The 19,359-nt window shown below is 41.5% G+C and overlaps 1 protein-coding gene across 8 annotated transcripts in view; it reads left to right on the top strand.

The window, feature by feature from the left end:
• The window catches only part of LOC117357501 (uncharacterized protein PFB0145c-like), a 122,571-nt gene extending 103,452 nt beyond the window's left edge, over positions 1 to 19,119 (top strand). For 6 of the 8 annotated variants that reach the window (XM_033938205.1, XM_033938208.1, XM_033938207.1 and 3 more), the window contains 2 exons: positions 7,620 to 7,723; positions 16,729 to 19,114. In XM_033938205.1, coding sequence (XP_033794096.1) covers positions 7,620 to 7,723; positions 16,729 to 16,780 — 156 coding nt within the window. In that variant the 3' untranslated portion in view covers positions 16,781 to 19,114. Of the gene's footprint in view, positions 1 to 7,619; positions 7,724 to 16,728 lie in introns of all 8 variants that reach the window. The other 2 variants (XM_033938212.1, XM_033938211.1) reach the window with 2 other exon arrangements.
• Positions 19,120 to 19,359: the final 240 nt, after the last annotated feature.

Genomic DNA, 19,359 nt, shown 5'->3' with positions numbered 1-19,359 from the left:
GGATTTTTAGACTTCAACTGTATTAAAAAAGAAAAGAAAGTAGACCTTATTGCTGCTTTATACAACAGGATAACAGGATCCTACCAGGCAACTTCTAGACACTGTCTTGCCTAGGGCAGTGCGGCAGATATGTAGGTAGAGGTCCAGCATAGGTAGATGGAGTAGCACCGCAGAAACCTCAACCAGACACAGAAAGGACTTCAATAGGCATGTCAATTAGGTAGTAAATTCAGCAAAAACTTTGTAATCCTTCCCTCTCTGAAGGGTAACAATTCATCAGCTGAATTATATTCCCCAACAGAAGCAAACACCACTGGTCACAGTTCCAAGTAAAAGTATATGCAAAAACAGAAAACCCAGAATGTATCCTGGATAGGAGCTCAGATAGAGAGCAGCAGTTTTAATCACTGACTAAAAAAAAGGGGAGTTTTGCTCTCTTTTTTTTTTTTTTTCCATTAAATTTTTATAACAAAATAATACAACTAAGGAGAACTTTATAAACATAACATAAATAAAACAGTTATATTGTTATCAATGTCAGAAGGGAAGAAATACTACAATCATAATCAGTTTATAACACTGACCAACACTCATTTTGGTGCCTCAAATGTTAGACCTGTTTCTGGGTATATTTGACCTGCTGATTCCAAAATTGGCACCAGTTTTCTATCAAAACTAGTGTTTTTCCCATATCTTTATTCATTTTAAAAACCAACATCAAGTGCAACATATTATCAAACAATGTACAAAATAAACAACACTTAATTCCATCAAATTATATAATAAATACATATTCCTCCCCCCACCCTTTCATACAGTGTAAAGACAATCAAAAATAATACAAATGATCAAGACAAACAAAATTGCAATCAAATAATAAATTAAAGGCATATCCCCCCACCCACCCTTCCTGGATGTGTATAAAGAAAGGGCTAAAACTAATAATCAATCTTTACTAAATTTTGTCAATGGGTCCCAAACCTCCTTGAATTTCTTATATGTCCCAATTGTATTGCACTCACGTTCAAATTTATAAGTTTGGCACAAGGATTCCCACCAAAAACTATAGTTTAACCTGTCCCAATTTTTCAATATAAGCTGTATGGCAACTCCCGTCATGATGAGAAGTAGTTTATTGTTGTATGGAGTTATTGAACTCTTGGCCCTCAATAGCGTACCAAACAGCACCACATCATACGTCAATGCCAAAGGAATTTCCAGTATTCTATTTATTTGAGATATAGAACATGTGCCATATTCCACTCTTCATTCTGCTCGCCCATTAAAAAATCATTTTAATGTAGTGTTTAAATTAATATCTTTTAAACATGAAGGAAACATTAAAAATTAAAAGAAAAGTGTACAACATGAAAATCTACTTATTTCATACCAAAAGCACAAGTTTATGATACAAACTTTCCAGTCATTCAACACACAAGAAGTTCCTTTTGTAAGACTTCCGAGAGTGGGATCTGCCAGGACAATCCCTTGTAAGATTTCAACAGTATTCTGCCATCATGTGTGCATTCCATCTTCCTGGGTATCTGACTTCCATTGTTTTTATGTCTTGGTGAAATATTTCACCTTGCTCTTTGCTTAAGTCACAAAGGTTCAGGTTTCAGGTTTACTTAAAAATTTGATATACCGCCTTATCAAAATTCAAAGCGGTTTTACATAATAAAAACAATGAATAAAGAGGGCATAAGTTAAAAACAAGTTACAATTATTACGATCAAACGCACAGACAAACATTAACATACCGATACAAAATGGAAAAGGGCAGAAATACATTTGTATAATGAAAAAGAGAGGGAGAAGGATCAAAACAAAAGGGAGGGGAACAAAAAATAAATAGCCTGGAAATTGATCTAAGTGACTGTGCAGATAATTTACTTTAACACTCGTGTTACAGCCAAATGAAAGAGCATATCCTCTACTATATGTGTTTAGTTGTCTGCCTTCTTGTTGTAAGAAAGTTTTTCACAACAAGAACAAATGAAGACCAGGCATATGGTTCGATTTCATTCATTGAGGCTATGAAATGTGGGTCATTTAAAAGTTGTCTGATCTCTGGCCCATCGAAAATTCCTGCCTTCAGTTTTCTCATGGTAAATCCAAGTAACATATGTGCTTTGGGGGGCATAATCAAAATTTTAAAACGTCCTAAAACCTGCCTAAGTCAGCACTTGGACATGCTAATAGAAGGGATGTCCAAGTCGTTAATCAAAACCAACTTTATGAATGTGCAGCAGTACTTCTAAGCTGCTGTGCATCCAGAGCTCAAAGGGGCGTGTGTTATGGGTGACATAGTAACATAGTAGATGACGGCAGGTAAAGACCCGAATGGTTCATCCAGTCTGCCCAACCTGATTCAATTTAAATTTTTAAAAAAAATTTTTTTTTCTTCTTAGCTATTTCTGGCAAGAATCCAAAGCTTTACCCGGTACTGTGCTTGGGTTCCAACTGCCGAAATTTCTGTTAAGACTTACTCCAGCCCATCTACACCCTCCCAGCCATTGAAGCCCTCCCCTGCCCATCCTCCTCCAAACGGCCATACACAGACACAGACCGTACAAGTCTGCCCAGTAACTGGCCTAGTTCAATATTTAATATTATTTTCTGATTCTAAATTTTCTGTGTTCATCCCACTCTTCTTTGAACTCAGTCACAGTTTTACTGTGGGAATCAGGCAGGCTTAAACCTGGATGTACTGCAGTAATAATCAAAGCTTTCTTAGAGGGAACTTAGACGCCAACAGTTAGACCTGTTTTAGTTGCATCTAAGTGCCCCAAAGCTGCCCAAACTGACCAGATGACCACATCATGTACATCATTTCTGTAATTTATGTTTTTCTATGCTACAGACATCATATTTCTGTTATATGATTTACAGTGTTGTAAAATGTATATGTAAATACTTCTGATACTGTATCATATTACTAGGTTTATATTTGGTCATTTTACTATTGTTATGCTATTAACAAAAGTATAAGTTTTGGACCTGATATTCAAAATGATTTAAAAGGTCAAAAGAGGCTCCTGGCCATTTAAATTGTCTGCCTAGGACTAATATTGCATTTTTCTCAGCGGCATTTAACCAGATGATACTGCTGACGATGTTTAATTAACACCCAAACTGAAATTGGTTATTTGGGGAGCATTCTGGGGAGCAGAGTCATCATTTAGTTGGTTAAGTGCCGATTTTCATCTCTTAACCAGCTATAATAACTGCATAAATAGGACTGCATAAAATGCAATCTCATCTTTATGTGGTTCTTCATAGCTCGTTAAGTGCTGAATATCACAATTGCCCAGTTTTGCTGGCTCTGCATACCTAGAAATGTAATGCCGAAGCCTGGACAAGCCCTGAAACTGAATTTTTAGGTATAACTTCGGCAGCAGTCAGCAAAATGTTGATCACCGTTGGATGAATAGTGAGCCCTTTATGTTAAATTGTACCTGCTGTAGATCACCTTGGGTGAATATCTTCATAAAGGTGGTCAATAAATCGCAATAAAATAAACATAATGTTCAGTTCCTTTTATAGTTAAAATGGACAAGGATGCTTAGCCACTTCATTGATCCAATTAGCTAAATATCCTAAAGTGCTTTATGTCTTCTTTGTCAATTGTTACATTATGGCTATTTTTATTTTCTAAGTGCATGAATAAAAAACAGAACGATCCATTGTGACTGATGTAGTGAGATAAGTGGATTGTACCTCTTGTCTGCAATTCCTGCAATTTGATGCCCTAGACTAAAACTTTAAGCCCCAGTATGAGACACCATTTTATAGACCAGAATTACATAAATGACAATCCCCCTCCCACCTTTTAAAAAAGCGTGGAAGAGGTTTTTAGCGCCTGCCAGCGCGCTGAATGCTCTGCACTGCTCCGATGGTCATAGAGTTCCAATGAAAGTCGGAGCAGCACAGAGCATTTTGCCAAATGGGACATGCACTTCTTATAAAAATGGAGACTAAGGAGGAGCCTCGTTCTGAACTCCTTGACTATGAAACTCTTCCAAATGAATGCATCAAAGCCTCTCTACACAGAATCATGAAAGATGCTTTTCTTAAAACCTAGGAGACTCCCTTATCAGTACAGGTTGCCCCAAGGAAAATAGACACCATGTACAGGATACCAACATGTCCAGGCTTTGGAACTCCTCAGCTTCAACACCATTCCCTAGTTGTGGAGTCTGCTCTTAAGCGTGCATGTAGTTCCCATTCTTGTACTTTTGTTCCCCATGGAAGAGAGGCCAAGACATTCAATTGGGCCATTTCTCCCCAGAAATGGGTCATATCGCCTTGACCCCACTACTGAAAAAATCTGACCTTGACCCTTTCATACCATCCAGATATCGCCCAATTGCAAATATCCCTCTCCTAACCAAGATGCTAGAGTCCATCATTTCTTCCCAACTCTCATCATACTTAGAGAGATTCTCTATTCTTTTACCCTATCAATATGGCTTTCGTCCTAACTTCAGCACCGAATCCCTACTGTCTTCCCTGATTTCAAGGGTTCAACAACTTTGCCGTCCTCCTACAATTTGACCTTTCCGCTGCTTTCAACGTTGTTCACCATTATATTCTTGTTTACCAACTCTCTGAGATAGGTATCAACTCCACAGTCTTAGGTTGGTTCTCTAAATTCCTCCGCTCTCGTTCTTACATTGTTAACATGAATGGCACCTCATCCTCCCCCTGGAAACCGAATTGTGGAGTCCCACAAGGCTCTTCACTCCTCGAGACCGATTCAAACCTCACCGACCTGTCTAAGAACATATCCTCTTGTATAATGAACCTACAATCCTGGGCCCACACTGTGCAAATGAAATTGAATGAGTCCAAAACAAGACTTCTTTGGCTCAGTCCAAAACTAGATCACCTACCCACCTCCATCCCACTACCCTCTGGCTCCTCTCTGCAGCTTGAGTTCTAGAGTAAGATCTTGGGCATCATCATTGATTCCACATTGTCCTTTAATGACCACCTCCAATCCTTGGTAAAAAAATGCTTTTTCAACCTTCACATGCTGAGGAAAATTAGATCCTGCTTCCATCAAAAACATTTTACCCTCCTTGTCCAATCCATCATCCTCTCCAGATTGGACTATTGCAACTCTATCTACTTAAGCCTAACTAAGAAAAACCTCCACAGACTCCAACGGATTCAGAATACCGCGGCCAAGCTCATCTTCGCTAAAAGTAAATTTGACCATGTCTCCCCGCTCCTGGCCAAGCTCCACTGGCTTCCGATAATCGCCAGGGTCCACTATAAATGCGCCTGTTTAACTTTCAAAATCCTATATGGTATCCTCCCTCCCTTTATTCCTCTTTCTTGGAATTCCTCAAACCCTAATACCACCAGATCCTCCCACAAATTAAAACTATCCTTCCCCTCGCTAAAAGGCATTTCCCACACAGGAAAGCTAGGGACCTCCCTCCACTTCAAAATCACTGAGCTCTGGAACAATCTTACCTCCCCTCTCCAAGTTTTCCGCAAACATCTGAAAACCTGGCTTTTCTCAAAAAATATAAGTCTCCCTCCAACTTAGGAATCAAGGAAACTCTTATATCTTGGCATCCCAAGTCCTCTAAATTTTCTTCACACTTCTACCTCTAACCCTCTGTTGTAGTTCCTTCCTATTTCTCCTACTGTAAACCGCGTCGAGCTCTACGAACGTGGAGATGATGCGGTATACAAACCTAAGGATTAGATTAGATTAGATTCCTTTGGTAAATGCACCTTCCAATATACAATGCTCATTAACAAAATAATGGAATATCAGTTCTACATATCCATATATTTGATATATCTATCATCAGACCAATTCAAACAATTCTAGAAGCTACCCAGGAAGTTCATGGCTTAAGCAACTTTTGATGCTTTCAACATCTCCTCCAGAGCTTCTGCTGTTGCATTTGCCATGTGTAAAATAGCCTGGCTTCAGGCTTCTGATCTAGAAACTTCAGGAGCAAATATCCAATGTCCTTTGTAAGGGAGACATTTGGAGAGAGAATTAAAGAAGCTGCAGATAAAATGAAAAAAGCATAATGACATAATGATACAATGACAACTCTTTCAAAAGCACAGACATCTCATTCTTCCACATCGTTCTACAGACACTCTAGCAGTTCAAGATGTACCTCATATTACAATGCTAGACATCACTATAATCTAGGTCAACTAACCAGAGATCTTGTTCTAGACAACAAAGTCCACAAGTCACACTCTCAGTCTGTCTAAACAGCAGTCATCCTTTTGACTCTTTTCTGGAGATCATAGCCATTGTCTCCCTGGATCTCCCTCTAACTCTTCCTATCGGCAGCAGACTTCTTTATTTTCACGAATACTGGACTCTTGTAACATCAGACCAGTGGGTGTGCCAGGTGGTAGCTCAGGGTTATGCTCTGCACTTACTATGAAAACCTCCAAAACACCCATCAAGAGAATCTCTTATCAACTAAAAGTGATACTCTTGACGACATTATAGATTGTCCAGGTGGCATGTCAGGGGGGGAAATATTTGAAATGTGTAGGCACTGTTGGGGCGGGGGAAGGATCATCAGATATGGTGGAGGGAGACAAGTGTCACTGCTGTGACAATGATACTTTTGGACTTTGTTTCCTGGGCCAGCACCATGTCTAGGGTTATCAGATGTCCGGATTTCCCCGGATATGTCCTCCTTTTTGAGCTGTCCTTTTTATCCGGGTTTTGAAAAGCTTCTAGCAATGAGAGATGTTGGGACGGCATGCGCAGATGTCGTCCCGACGAGGTTGAGGGGGGTGGGGCTGGGGGGGCAGAATGGGGCATGACTCAAGTAGAATGGGGCTGGCCTGGGGGCAGGGCCATGGGTCCAGATTTTCATTTCCGAAAATCTGGTAAGCCTAACCATGTCACATGTAGTGGCAGATAGCACAGAACTACCCGTAATCTGCCACTGCATGTAATGTGGTGCCATTCAGTGTGGTAACTCTCTGCCCTGTGTGGTAAATGCAGGACAGATGCTGGACATGCCCACTGCATTTACTGCAGGGGCTTTGCACTTACCTCATTTTACTGCATATTTAATGCAAAAATTAAGCACAAAATTTACTGCAGTTTAGTAATAGGGCCCCTACATTAATTAATGAAATTATGTAGCTTGTGTGGCAATAAAATACATTGCGTTAAGGTAAAGTAATATATGATTTTGCCATTTAGGTGTGTTATTTGGTAACTATTAGAAAATGACACGGTGACAAATTTTTCCCCGTCCTCGCGGGAACTCATTTTCCCGTCCCGGCGAGTTCTTTTCCTGTCCCTGCCCCACTCCTGCAAGCTCTGTCCTCAAACACTTTAAAATCATAAATGTTCGAGGTTGTGCGGTTAAGGCAGAGTTTACAGGGACTGGGACGGTGACAAAACTTGCAGGGACGGGGGAAACAGTTGTCCCCGTGTCATTCTCTAGTAAATATGATATGCTATGCCCATAATGTATGTTAATAACTACCCTCAGTGCCATACAGATTAAGAACAAATTATCCAGGTGTTTGAATCACTTTTGATTGTGATATTTAAAAAAAGTCTTGCCATTGTACCATTTAATTTTAAAAATCATCTTTTTTTTCAGCAGTGCCCGAACTGCAGGCATCTATCATCAAAGCTGGATGAAAAGGCCCTTTGCTTGAAACTTAAGGAAAGGACAATTGAAGAACTTCAATCCGTGTGCAGGAGGTTTGAAAAACAACTCTTTGACCAACAAAACAACTAGAAACCACCTTCTCGAGCTTAACTAATAAAATGGAAGACATCTTATTTTCAGTTGTGACTGTATTTTTAAAATAAAACCAAAATTAGAGTTAGTTAAAGCAAAGCTTCAATTAAAATTGACATAGTGGAAGTAAGGAAGAAGTAGGGAATTACAGGCCGGTAAGTCTGATTTCTGTGGTGTGCAAATTAATGGAAACACTTTTAAAACAGAGAATGGTCCAGTTTCTGGAATCCTGTGGATTACAGGACTGGAGACAACATGGATTCACTAGAGGTAGGTCTTGTCAGACAAATCTGATCAATTTCTATGACTGAGTGACCAGAGAATTGGATAGAGGATGTGTGCTTGATGTGGTGTATTTAGATTTTAGCAAAGCCTTTGATAGTGTTCCATACAGACATTTAATAAATAAGTTGAGTGCCCTCGGGCTGGGTCAAGAACTGGTTGAGTGGAAGGCGACAGAGGGTAGTGATCAATGGAGATCACTCTAAGGAAAGGGATGTTACCAGTGGTGTGCCTCAAGGTTCTGTTCTTGGGCCTGTTATTTTTATAAACGATATTGCTGAAGGGTTGTCAGGTAAGATTTGCCTCTTTGCGGATGATACCAAAATCTGCAATTGAGTGGACATGCCAGATGGTGTGAATAACATGAAGAAAGACCTGGCGAAGCTTGAAGAATGGTCTGAAATTTGGCAGCTAAAATGTAATGCTAAGAAATGCAAGGTCATTTGGGCTGCAAAAACCCAAGGGAATAGTACAGGTTAGGGGTTGAAGAACTGAACTTAAGTGCACGACAGAAGAGCGTGACTTGCGTGTTACTGTATATGATTTATCGATTTATTTTTAAAATTTCTATACCGTTTAAACCTAAACGGTTTACATTATTTTACATACATGATCTTAAGGTGGCCCAACAGGTTGAAAAGTAGGGAGAGGTATTGCCAGTAGGAAACAGGAGGTATTGATGCCCCTGTATAAGACTTTGGTAAGACCTCACTTAGAATATTGTGTACAATTCTGGAGGCTGCATCTCTCTGGGGGAAGGGGGGGGTACATTCCAGGCATCCAACACACTTTCCATGAAAAATAACTTCCTAACATTACTCTTGAGTCTACCACTTCACAATCTCAATTCATGCCCTATGGTTTTACCTAGAGAATGACGCGGGTAAAAAATTTGTCCCTGTTCCAGCGAGCTTGGTACCTGCCCCTGCCCCATCCCCATGAGCACTGTCCCCATTCCCACCCCATCCCCACAAGCTCACTCCCTGTCACTACCCCATCCCCGCAAACCATCTGATCCCATCCACACAAGTTTGGTGTCATCAGTAAATTTAATTATCTCACTAGTTATTCCCAGCTCTAGATCATTGATAAATATTTTAAAAAGCAGCAGTCCCAGCACAGACCCCTGGGGTGCCCCACTATTTACCCTTCTCCTCAAATAGTTACAATTTTATACAGAACTTATTTTATTAAAGTGTAAAAGGAATCAATATTCTGTACAATTGGTATTTTATAAGCCACAAATAATATAGATCAAGGATCAACAAAACCCATTTTTCTCTTCCCCTTACAAACATCTCCTCCACTATCGAGAAAACTGAAAAAGCCAAATTACTAAAGAATGCTACATAGAAAAATCAAGCTAACAGAATACTTCAGTCACACATGGAAGGAATAGTGTTAAGGGAGTGCAACTCTAGGGCAACTAGCCCAGGTCAGAGAGAGCCCTAAGCCAGTTGGAAGCTAAAGCAATACGGCCTGAGCTTTGAAGTCCCCAGTTATGTCTAACTCCAGCTCTAACAGGACACATATTTCAAATATGATATATTCTAATCACAAAATAGAAAATAAAATTATTTTTCTACCTTTTGTTGTCTGTCATTTTATTCTTCAAATCACATCAGTTTCAGGCTCTGTTTTTGTTTCCTTCTGTCTACTCTTAACTCACTCTCAGGATCTCCTGACCATTTGACATGTCTTCTTTCCCCATGCTCACCATTCATCTTCTACCTCTGTGTATGTTTCCCCCCATGTTCAGCATATCCCTTCTCCTACTTCCATTTCTAGAATTTCCCCATCTCCCTGCCATTATCATCAAAACTATTCTGTGTTCCTATCCCATCTGTTCCCAGTGTCAATCCTCTCTGTCCTTAAGCCCCCCCCAGTCTAACATCTTTCTTCTGCATTCCTTTTTTCTCTCATATCTAGCTATCTTCCCTCTGTGTCCATATACCACCCCCATGCAGTGTTCTCCTTTGTGTCCCTGCTCCTATGCTCCCATCCTTTTCCACCATCTTCCCTCTTTTCATATATCTTTTTGTGTCCAGCTTCTCCCCCTTATACCCTTACATCAATGTGTGTCTTGCCCTCTCTTTCCTCCCTCCCTCCCTCCACCCCTTCACTGTGTTAAATATTTCACTCCCTTCATCCTCTTGCTTAAGCATCTCTCTTTGCCTTTCCTTCCCTCTCCTCCTCCCTGCAGATCCAGCACCTCGCTCCCTTCCCTCAGCACTTATCACATGGCTTGAACACTTAGCTTACCCTTCCCTCCAGCCTTCCCCCACTCCACAGTCCAGTACCTCTCTCCCTTTTCTCAACATTCCCCAAGGATCCAACACTTCTCTCCCTTTCCTCTGGCCCTTCTCCCATGGGTCCAACATAGCTCTCCTTTCCCTCTAGCTCCAGCTCTGAGCTGCATATCCAGTACCTCTCCCTTCCCTCCAACTCTGAGCTGTGAATCTGGCACCTCTCCCTTCCCTCCAGTTCCAGGTCTGGAACCTCTCTCATCCCTTCAGCTCCAGCCCCCCCCCCTCCTTATGGGTCCAGTACCTCTCCCCTCCAGTGTCAACCCCAGCCCCAGATCCCCCTCATTGGTCCAACACCTCTCTTCCCACAACCCAGATCCAGCACCCTCCTTGAGCACCAGCTCTGGAGCTAGCCAGCACTCCCCCCCCCCCGGTACAACGATAGTGGCAACCCCCCCCCCCCATGCGCATACCCTACCAAAAAGATCCAGCTGCACCATGCCGAAAAATCTTCAGAGGACTGTTCCGAGGCCTTCCTTCTACTGATGAACCCCCTTCTTGATGTAACTTCCAGTTTTGGAACACCGGAAGTTCCATCAAGGAGGGACTCATCAGCAGAAGGAAGGTGTCGGAAAAGGCTTCTGAAGATTTTTCATCATCAGCACGGTTGGCTCCTTCAGGTAAAACAATTGTCATGCTGAAATATCTTCAGAGGCCTGTTCCGAGGCCTGCCTTCTACCGACAAGCTCCATGATGTAACTTCTGGTTTTGTGAAACAGGAAGTTACATCAAGGAGGGGCTTCTTTCCCCAAACAGAATCATCTGCCTTTCTTCAGCCCTAAAGCGCTGCGAAGGGGCTAAGCCCGAAGTTCCTGCCCCTCCATCCCATGCCTTGAAGATTTTTTGGCATGGTGCAGGGGTCATTTGAGTAAGATAGGTTCGAGGGGAGCTGGGGTGGAGATGCTGATCCATGGGGAGAAGAGGCATTGCTGCTATTATTGACCCTGGTGCAATTTTTTTTTCCATGGGAATAAGGCCTTTTACCACTCCTGCGGGGTGGTAGAAGGCTTGTTCCATTTCCACTGTAAACCGGCCACATGTTTCCCATTCCCGCGGACTAACCATGGTTTACCGCGGGAACCCTTCCCAGTGTCATTCTCTCGTTTTACCCTTTTCCCTTCTCTAGAAAAGATTTGGTTCTGCATTAATTCCTTTTAAGTATTTAAACGTCTATATCGTAGCTCCCCTGTCCCTTCTGTCCTCTAGAGTATACATATTCAGATCTTCCAGTTTCTTCTTGTACGCCTTTTGGTTCTTCTTGTATGCCTTTTGGATCAAACTCCTTACCCTTTTTGCTACCTTCCTCTGGACCGCTTATATTCTTTGTACTTGATATGAACAGTCTGTATATGCAATTCTATTTATCGCAAGACCTCAAACACCCAAAGCACTACTTATATAATTTTTCATGCCCTAAGTGCTCTTTTTAAATATATTAGCTCACCACCATATAGAAGAAACAAAAAGTAATTGTGCCTGCATTGAATAAAAATAATATTCACGCAAAGACCCATGATAAATATCAAACCCCAGTAAGAGCACAAAAAATCATATAAGTAGTGCTTTGGGTGTTTGACGTCTTGCGATAAATAGAATTGCATATACAGACTGTTCATATCAAGTACGATTTACATTAGTTGAAAATCTGATTTTCCTTTTCGTGGTTTGTTTTTTCTTATATTTTTTGCCATATGTGATCTTCAAAACTGAACACAGTATTCTAAGTGGGGTCTCGCCAACAACCTGTCTGTACAGGAGCATCAACACCTTTTTTTTTTTTTGGCTGGTTATGCCTCTCTCTATACAGCCCAGCATCCTTCTAGCTACAGCCATCGCCTTCAGATCCTCAGACACTATCACCCCAAAGTCCCTTTCCCCATCTGTGCATGTCAGCCTGTCACCTCCCAGTACATACTGCTCCCTTGGATTTCTACTCCCCAAATACATCACTTTGCACTTCCTTGTATTGAGTTTTAGTTGCCAGACATTAGACCATTCTAATTTTGTAGATCCTTTTTCCTATTTTCCACCTTTGGCAAAGCAAACATTTGCTGAAATTCCTGATCCATGGGATACAGTTTAGTTGTGGTTTTAGCCACCATAAGAGAGCCTACAGGGGTCCCCCAGGGCTCTTTAAGTAGGATCCTTATGTTCAGGTGCCATGGAAACGATGTGGATTGTGCCCAGACCCCGCTTAGAAGAGAACCCTTAGAGGATGAGGCTTGCAGAGGGTCTATCTTCAGCTCTTGAAGGGACTCAGTAATAATCTCTAGCAATGCAGAGGACTTAGAGTCAACAAACGGAGGGATCCTCTTCCTGATCTATGACTGAAATCACCTCCCAGTCCTCTCTATAAGAGGCTGCTTTCCCACCAGGAAAGCCTAACTTTGGGACAGTAAAGGAATCAGATTTGACCCCTCATCCCCTGCATCCCTGTCAGATGAACCATCAGAGTTAAAAACAGCCTCTGCTCTCAGGAAATAAATGCTCTGAGGATTCAGTGGGGCCTGTGCGCTGGGCCACTCGCCAGTGGACCTGACAGGTGGAGTTCAGCCCTGTGCATAAGCCTGCCAGAAAAGATTAATGAACTCCTGGGCAAAGGCCTAAGAGAGCAACTCTCCTTCCCTCTTAATATGGGGTAGCCAACTTTTCTTGGGCTGCAGAGCATCTACACCCTTACAGTGCACAGTACCGTTGTCCCATGGCTCCAGAAGGTGTATCTTTCCCCAAACAGGACCATCTGCCTTTCTTCAGCCCTAAAGCGCTGCGAAGGGGCTAAGCCCGAAGTTCCTGCCCCTCCATACCATGCTGTATGGCACAAGGGTGCTTTTCAGCCACCAAACCAGTGCAAATAAGGCATAATATAGGATATTAGGATCTAAGGACTCCATCCCTAATAGTTTTGAGGCAAAAAGAAGTTGGAGAACTTAGAAAAAAAAATCGGAAAGCCAAGATAGCTGCCGCAACAGCATTTTGGAATCAGAAAACGACTTCAAACACTTCAGGCTGACCCAAAAATGTTAAAAATAGGATTTTAGAGGAAGGGGATCAAAGATCTAACTGCAGAAATAGTCAAAATACAATTTTCAAGACCTCCCCCACCCCCCCACCCCCGATTTTCCCCAAAGACAGTCACAGCTTGTACTCATAGACCATGTGCTGAGGAAATGTAAAGTGTAAATGGATCTTGAGGGATTTTTTGCCACGCTGAGGTCTTCGGGCTGCCAGTCAGACCTTAGTTGAACTGATCCTTAACCCCCATGATCTGCGACCGATGCAATAAAAAAAAAAGTGGAGAGGTGAAGCTGCAGCTTGCACTGTGAGCACCCTGAAGGAATGCTTTTGATGCCTAACAGTCTGCACTCAGGTTCCTGACCAAGTCGAGGAAGCAAGCACGTACTGAGGGCCCAAAACCCTGAGCTCCACAAATCATCACAGGCTGGTTGTACAAGTCTCCGAAGGATACACCTGCTAGCTGCAGACTACAACATCTATCCCTCTCCAAGCAAGTAGTCCTTTTAAGCTGCGAAAAAAATCCACGATGAAAAACTGAAGAAACACTGCAAAACAATAAAGAAATAATGGAGCAGATCAGAGAGTCACCTTCATGCTCACCTGCAGAAGGAAGAACTGAAGGGGGCAGCAGAGACCACAGGGAAGGAGTTGAAAAGCTGTGATTGACATCTTCTGCAGTACATTCATGAGCACAGATGGACAACTATCATTCAGCATACCATCCCTATTGCACTTAAATTTGCATTATTAGAAGGAATAAACAACCTGCAAGCAGGTACCATTCCCCCAGGGCAAGTTTCAAAAACGTAGGCAGCAGAATAGGGTAGGCATTGGGGCATGGCTCAATATTTTGCTTAATATTTTGCCCAGCTCATCCTTCTGCACGTTTAGAGCTGGGATTATAGATTGGTTTCTCTAACTCAATAACCCGCAAACTGTCAAACCGTGGCACACTGAACGTAGTGGCCGCAGCTTGAGGCATCCAGAAGTGTGCAAACGTCAATGCAATGATGTCACATACATGCGTGATGCCATCACATTGATGTACACACATATGTGAAGGCCCTCCAGATGAGCCCTGAGCTGCAAGTGGGGGGTGCCGGCAGGGAAGATGCATGGAGATAAGGAGAGGCACTGGTACCGGCTGATTGCCTACAGGATGAGCCTCTTGCCGCGAGAGGCACATTGTGTAGGCAGTCAGCAGACACCTCTCCTCCTCCACACCTGAAATCTCAGGAGGCACATAGTTTGCGATACATTGCTCTATCTCCTGAAACGTTTGCTCATGCTTTTCTTTTCAGAAAAGAGGCAAAGTCCATTGGCAAGTACCCACTATGCAAATCCTTTGAGAATTCTCCAAAATAAGAAATGGCTGATATTTAGGCAGTGGTGATTAGCATTTTGCTGACCACCACTGGCTTTACTCTCTGATATTCAATGCCAGGCTATTTCTGGGTGCCATCATTGAATAGCCAGGCATATGCAGTAAGCTAAAACATAGCCAGTTAAGTGCAATATGTAACTAGCTATGATGAACCAAGCACAGAGAGGATTGTGTTTTATGCGATCCTATTTATGTTATTATCTTAGCCAGTTAAGGGCTGAATATTGGCATTTAACCAGCTAAGTCAAGGGTAGGGAACTCCAGTCGGGTTTTCAGGATTTCCCCAATGAATATGCATTGAAAGCAGTGCATGCAAATAGATCTCATGCATATTCATTGGGGAAATCCTGAAAATCCAACTGGAATATGGCTCTCGAGGACCGGAGTTCCCTACCCCTGAGCTAAGTGCTGACTCTGCCCCCCAGACACAAAGTAACTAGTTTCAGCTTGGGCACTAACCGTCATTTACAGCAGCAGTATCCATTCATTGAATATGCTCAGCCCTGGACAAGCAATTTAAGTGGTCAGGAGCTGTTTCTGGTTGTTTAATTTGCTTTAAATATCGAACCCAAATTTTTCAAAATCCTTTAGCTAGGAAAATAGTGATTTGCCTTCTACACTAGTTACCTGAGAAATATGCAGAGTTTCCAAGTTACCCAGTTCCAGAAGGGAGTCATGAGGTCAGTTCAGGATTTCAGATAACCCCATCCTGACGCATTATGGGATCTGCAGCATTGATGTCAACAGGTAGAATCACTGACTACGAGTACCATAATGTCTTAGGATGTAGGTTCAAAACCAGGACTGGCCAAAAAGCCTCCCTCAATGCGGTTGAAAGTAGATAGGATGCAGAACCTTTTCTTAGCTGTTTGTAAAACATCTCCAGAACCTTCTGGGAAATACTGCATTGGCACTCTATGCATCTGGCTGTTCAGCCTGCTGTCCTCTGAGACCATCTATTGCAGGTAACCAACTTTTGTTTTACCTGCCTTAGAAGAATGGACCACTCGGCTGACCAGAAAACTGATGCTTGGTTCTGAAACTGTGTTTCTGTAGCTTGTTGGCAAATGTCTCACATAACTGTGGCAGTTTTTCAGCATATACGGTTTATATGAAGAGTTGGCTTGAGGCAGAGTCTACAAATTCTGCATTTCTTGGCATAGCCTTTAGTGGTCAAGTAAGTATAACAGGTAGCAAAGCTGTCTCAGATGTTGTGCAGGCTGCAGCCAATAGAAGTGAGTCATAGATGAAGCAGTAGTGGTATCATACTAATTAAGCTCCCTAGGTTTACTGTTAACGAGTATATGGGTAATAAATAGAAACAAAACAAAAGAAGGAAAATAAGATGCCTTCTTTTTATTGGACTAGCTTAGGGTAATATGTAGTTGGTTTTTTTTAAAGCTTTGGAAGACAAAACTTCTTCAGGTCAGATATGAGTATATACAGTACTAAGTTAGTCCAATAAAAAAGGTAGCACCTTATTTTTTAATTTGTTTTATTTCTTTGTATTACCTTTATATAATGGATTTTAGCGGATTAACACAGCCACCACATTACTGTTCAGAGAGGTGTCAGAAATTAAACAAGGAAATCATCATAGCTGTGCTAGAGAAAGCTGAAAGGATAAGGAAGACCCATAAGTAAAAGAAAAAAAAGATATTGTGTGAACAATTACTGCCTCCCCCCCCCTTTTAATAAACCGCGATAGGGTTATTAGGTCAGGGAGCCGCGCTGAATGCTCTGCACAGTTCGTGACACCCATAGGAACTCTATAAGCATTAGGAGCAGCGCAGAGCATTCAGCGTGGCTCCTGCACTAATAACCGCTATTGCGGGAACTGTAAATTAAATGTGAGCTCGCTTAAAATTATTCATCAACTATCTCACACACCTGATATGCCTATACAGCAAACAGCATTCTGTAGAATAGATAGGCCACTGAGCAAAAATATTAACTAATATTGTTCTTATTTAAACAGGAAAATAGGAATGAAAGAACACCAGGATCCTTTTGATCAAAAGCCTGTGTGATTCTGACTTCTGATGTAAAGTAGCTTCCCTTCACCAGCAAGTAAGACACCTTTAAAGTGCTCCTCAAGGACCCTGTGACTTGCAGCTAAGAATCATCTTCCCTTCTTGAAGGAAAAATAATTCAGGTGGCTCATTAAGCCATTAAAGATCTGTGGCTGGAAGTATTCACCTTCTAAGAACACATGAATAAATCTCCAAAGGACAGAAACATCAAACGTTCCAACTGTATTATGGGCATTATCATTATGCTTTTGGAAAGAAGAGAAAGCCACATTTGAACTTGTTTGAAATGGCCAAAGTATACGTGACCACACCTAAACAGGTCACTTCAGGATGTTTTAAAGCTTTTTTTTTTTTGTTCAACCATGGTAATAAGCATTTGCTTGATTTTATAATTTCCTAGATTTTAGTCAAAAGTTTGACACTTCTTTTTCTCCCAGTGTGTGTGTGTTTATCTGTATCTCTATAATTTTACTTTTTTTGGTCATTTGTATCTGAGAAACTGCACAACTTCAGTATGGAAGAACACAGCCTGTGCTCTTCTAGCCATGAAGACAAAACAACAAAATCCAAATAGTACCAAAAGGTTCCACAAAGGAAAAGAAGCAGCAAAACAACAAAAGATTGTGGAACAGAAGATCGGATGTACCAGTTTGTAGTTTAATAAGCATTCAAATAACTTAAAAACAATCCACAAAGTATGTATACATTACAGTCATAAGTGACCTACAGGATAAAAACCAAATAATGTATAAAATAACAAACCCCACCCCCCCAAATAATGTTTAAGTGTAATGTGTAAAATACAAATGACCCAATGTGGGCCGTGTTTCGGCAAAATAAAATAAAATTGCCTTCCTCAGAGGTCTTATTGGGTCGTTGCTTGTCTTAAACATAAAAAAATATATGTTGCCTTCTCCTTGACATGCTGCTATCACTTGGAATCCAGGGTCCTATACCTGAAATCTCTATAGGAATTCAAGTCCAAGTCTCAGCTTTCTTGTCTGACATTGCTGCCTACAATACATGTCCTGTTGTCACTTAAAGCTAAACATGGCCAAGACTGAACTACTTATCCTTCCGCCCAAACCTATATCTTCTCCCCCCCCCCACACACACACACGCTCTCTATCTCAGTGGATAACACTCTCATCATCCCTGTCTCATCAGCTTGCAACTTTGGTGCCATCTTTGACTCTTTTCCCTCATCTTGTGCAAATCCAATAGACTGCCAAAACCTGTCACTTCTTTCTCTATAACATCACCAAAATCCAACCTTTCCTATCTGAGCACACTACCAAACCCCTTATCCACTCCCTCTTCACCTCTTACCTAGACTATTGCATCCTTCTTCTCACTGGTCTCCTGTGTAACAATCTCTTTTCCCGTCAATCCATTCAGAATGCTGCTGCACAACTTCTATTCCACCAGAGTCACTATGCTCACATCACCCCTCGCCTCAAGTCACTTCACTGGCTCCCTATACACTTCTGCATAAAGTTTAAACTACTCTTATTGACCTACATGTGTATTCACGCTTTAGCTCCTCAATATCTCTTGTCTCTCTCTACACTCCTCCCCAGGAACTCTGTTCATCAGGCAAATCTCTCGTATCTGTACTCTTCTCCTCTACTGCCAACTCCAGACTGCGCCCTTTCTCTCTTGCTGCACTTTACACCTGGAACAAACTGCCGGAGTCAATATTTCAAGTCGTCCCTAGAACTATTCAAATCCAGAGTAAAAGCCCACCTCAAATGCATTTAACTCATAACCCCCTTATCCTAAGCCCCTACGTGTCCTGTTGTCTGTTTAGATTGTAAGCTCTACTGAGCAGGGACCGTCTCTTAAATATGTTGTACAGCACTACGTATGCCTACCAGCACTATAGAAATGTTAGTAGTAGTAGTAATGTTCTCGCTGGGCCAAGAGGAATAATTGTTTGTATAACTGGCATGCAATGATATATACTTAGGTCACCTGTTCAATATTTAGGCGATTACACATACTGAGCACATTATACTTTTATCACACAATTTTTTGACAAAAATGATAGTCTTTCTGTAGTATTAGTATAATTATTTTTATTTTTAATCTGTTATTTCAATTAATTTCTATATGATTTATTATGTATGTTTATGTAAGCAGATCCCTGATGCAGGCTCTCACCGAGACACAGCCCATGTCAGGTCTTTGAATAAAGTTGCTTCCCAGTAGTATTGGCTCCACCTAATTACTCCATCTGTGGCTTTCTACACTTTCATTATGTCCCAGATTTATAAACTGAGCAGTAGTGGCACTCGTGGGCTGTAGGGGGCACTATTACATTACATTACATTAGAGATTTCTATTCCGCCATTACCTTGCGGTTCAAGGCGGATTACAAAAGATATATAAATGGGGGTTACAATGGAAGAACAATTGTCATTTCTAGAGTTGTAAAGAGTAGATCATTTTTCATTTCTAGAGTTGTTAAGAGTAAGTGAAGTTAGGACTGTTTCAGGAATTTCTTGAAGAGTATAGTTTTTATTTATTTTCTGAAAATCTTGTAGTCTGGGGTGGTTAACAGTAGGTTGGAGATT

The sequence above is a fragment of the Geotrypetes seraphini genome, chromosome 3 (assembly GCF_902459505.1).
Source record: "Geotrypetes seraphini chromosome 3, aGeoSer1.1, whole genome shotgun sequence".
In the NCBI taxonomy this organism is placed as follows: Eukaryota; Metazoa; Chordata; class Amphibia; order Gymnophiona; family Dermophiidae; genus Geotrypetes; species Geotrypetes seraphini.
The sequence above is the reverse complement of the archived record's forward strand: the minus strand, read 5'-3'. Positions and strand labels throughout refer to the sequence as shown.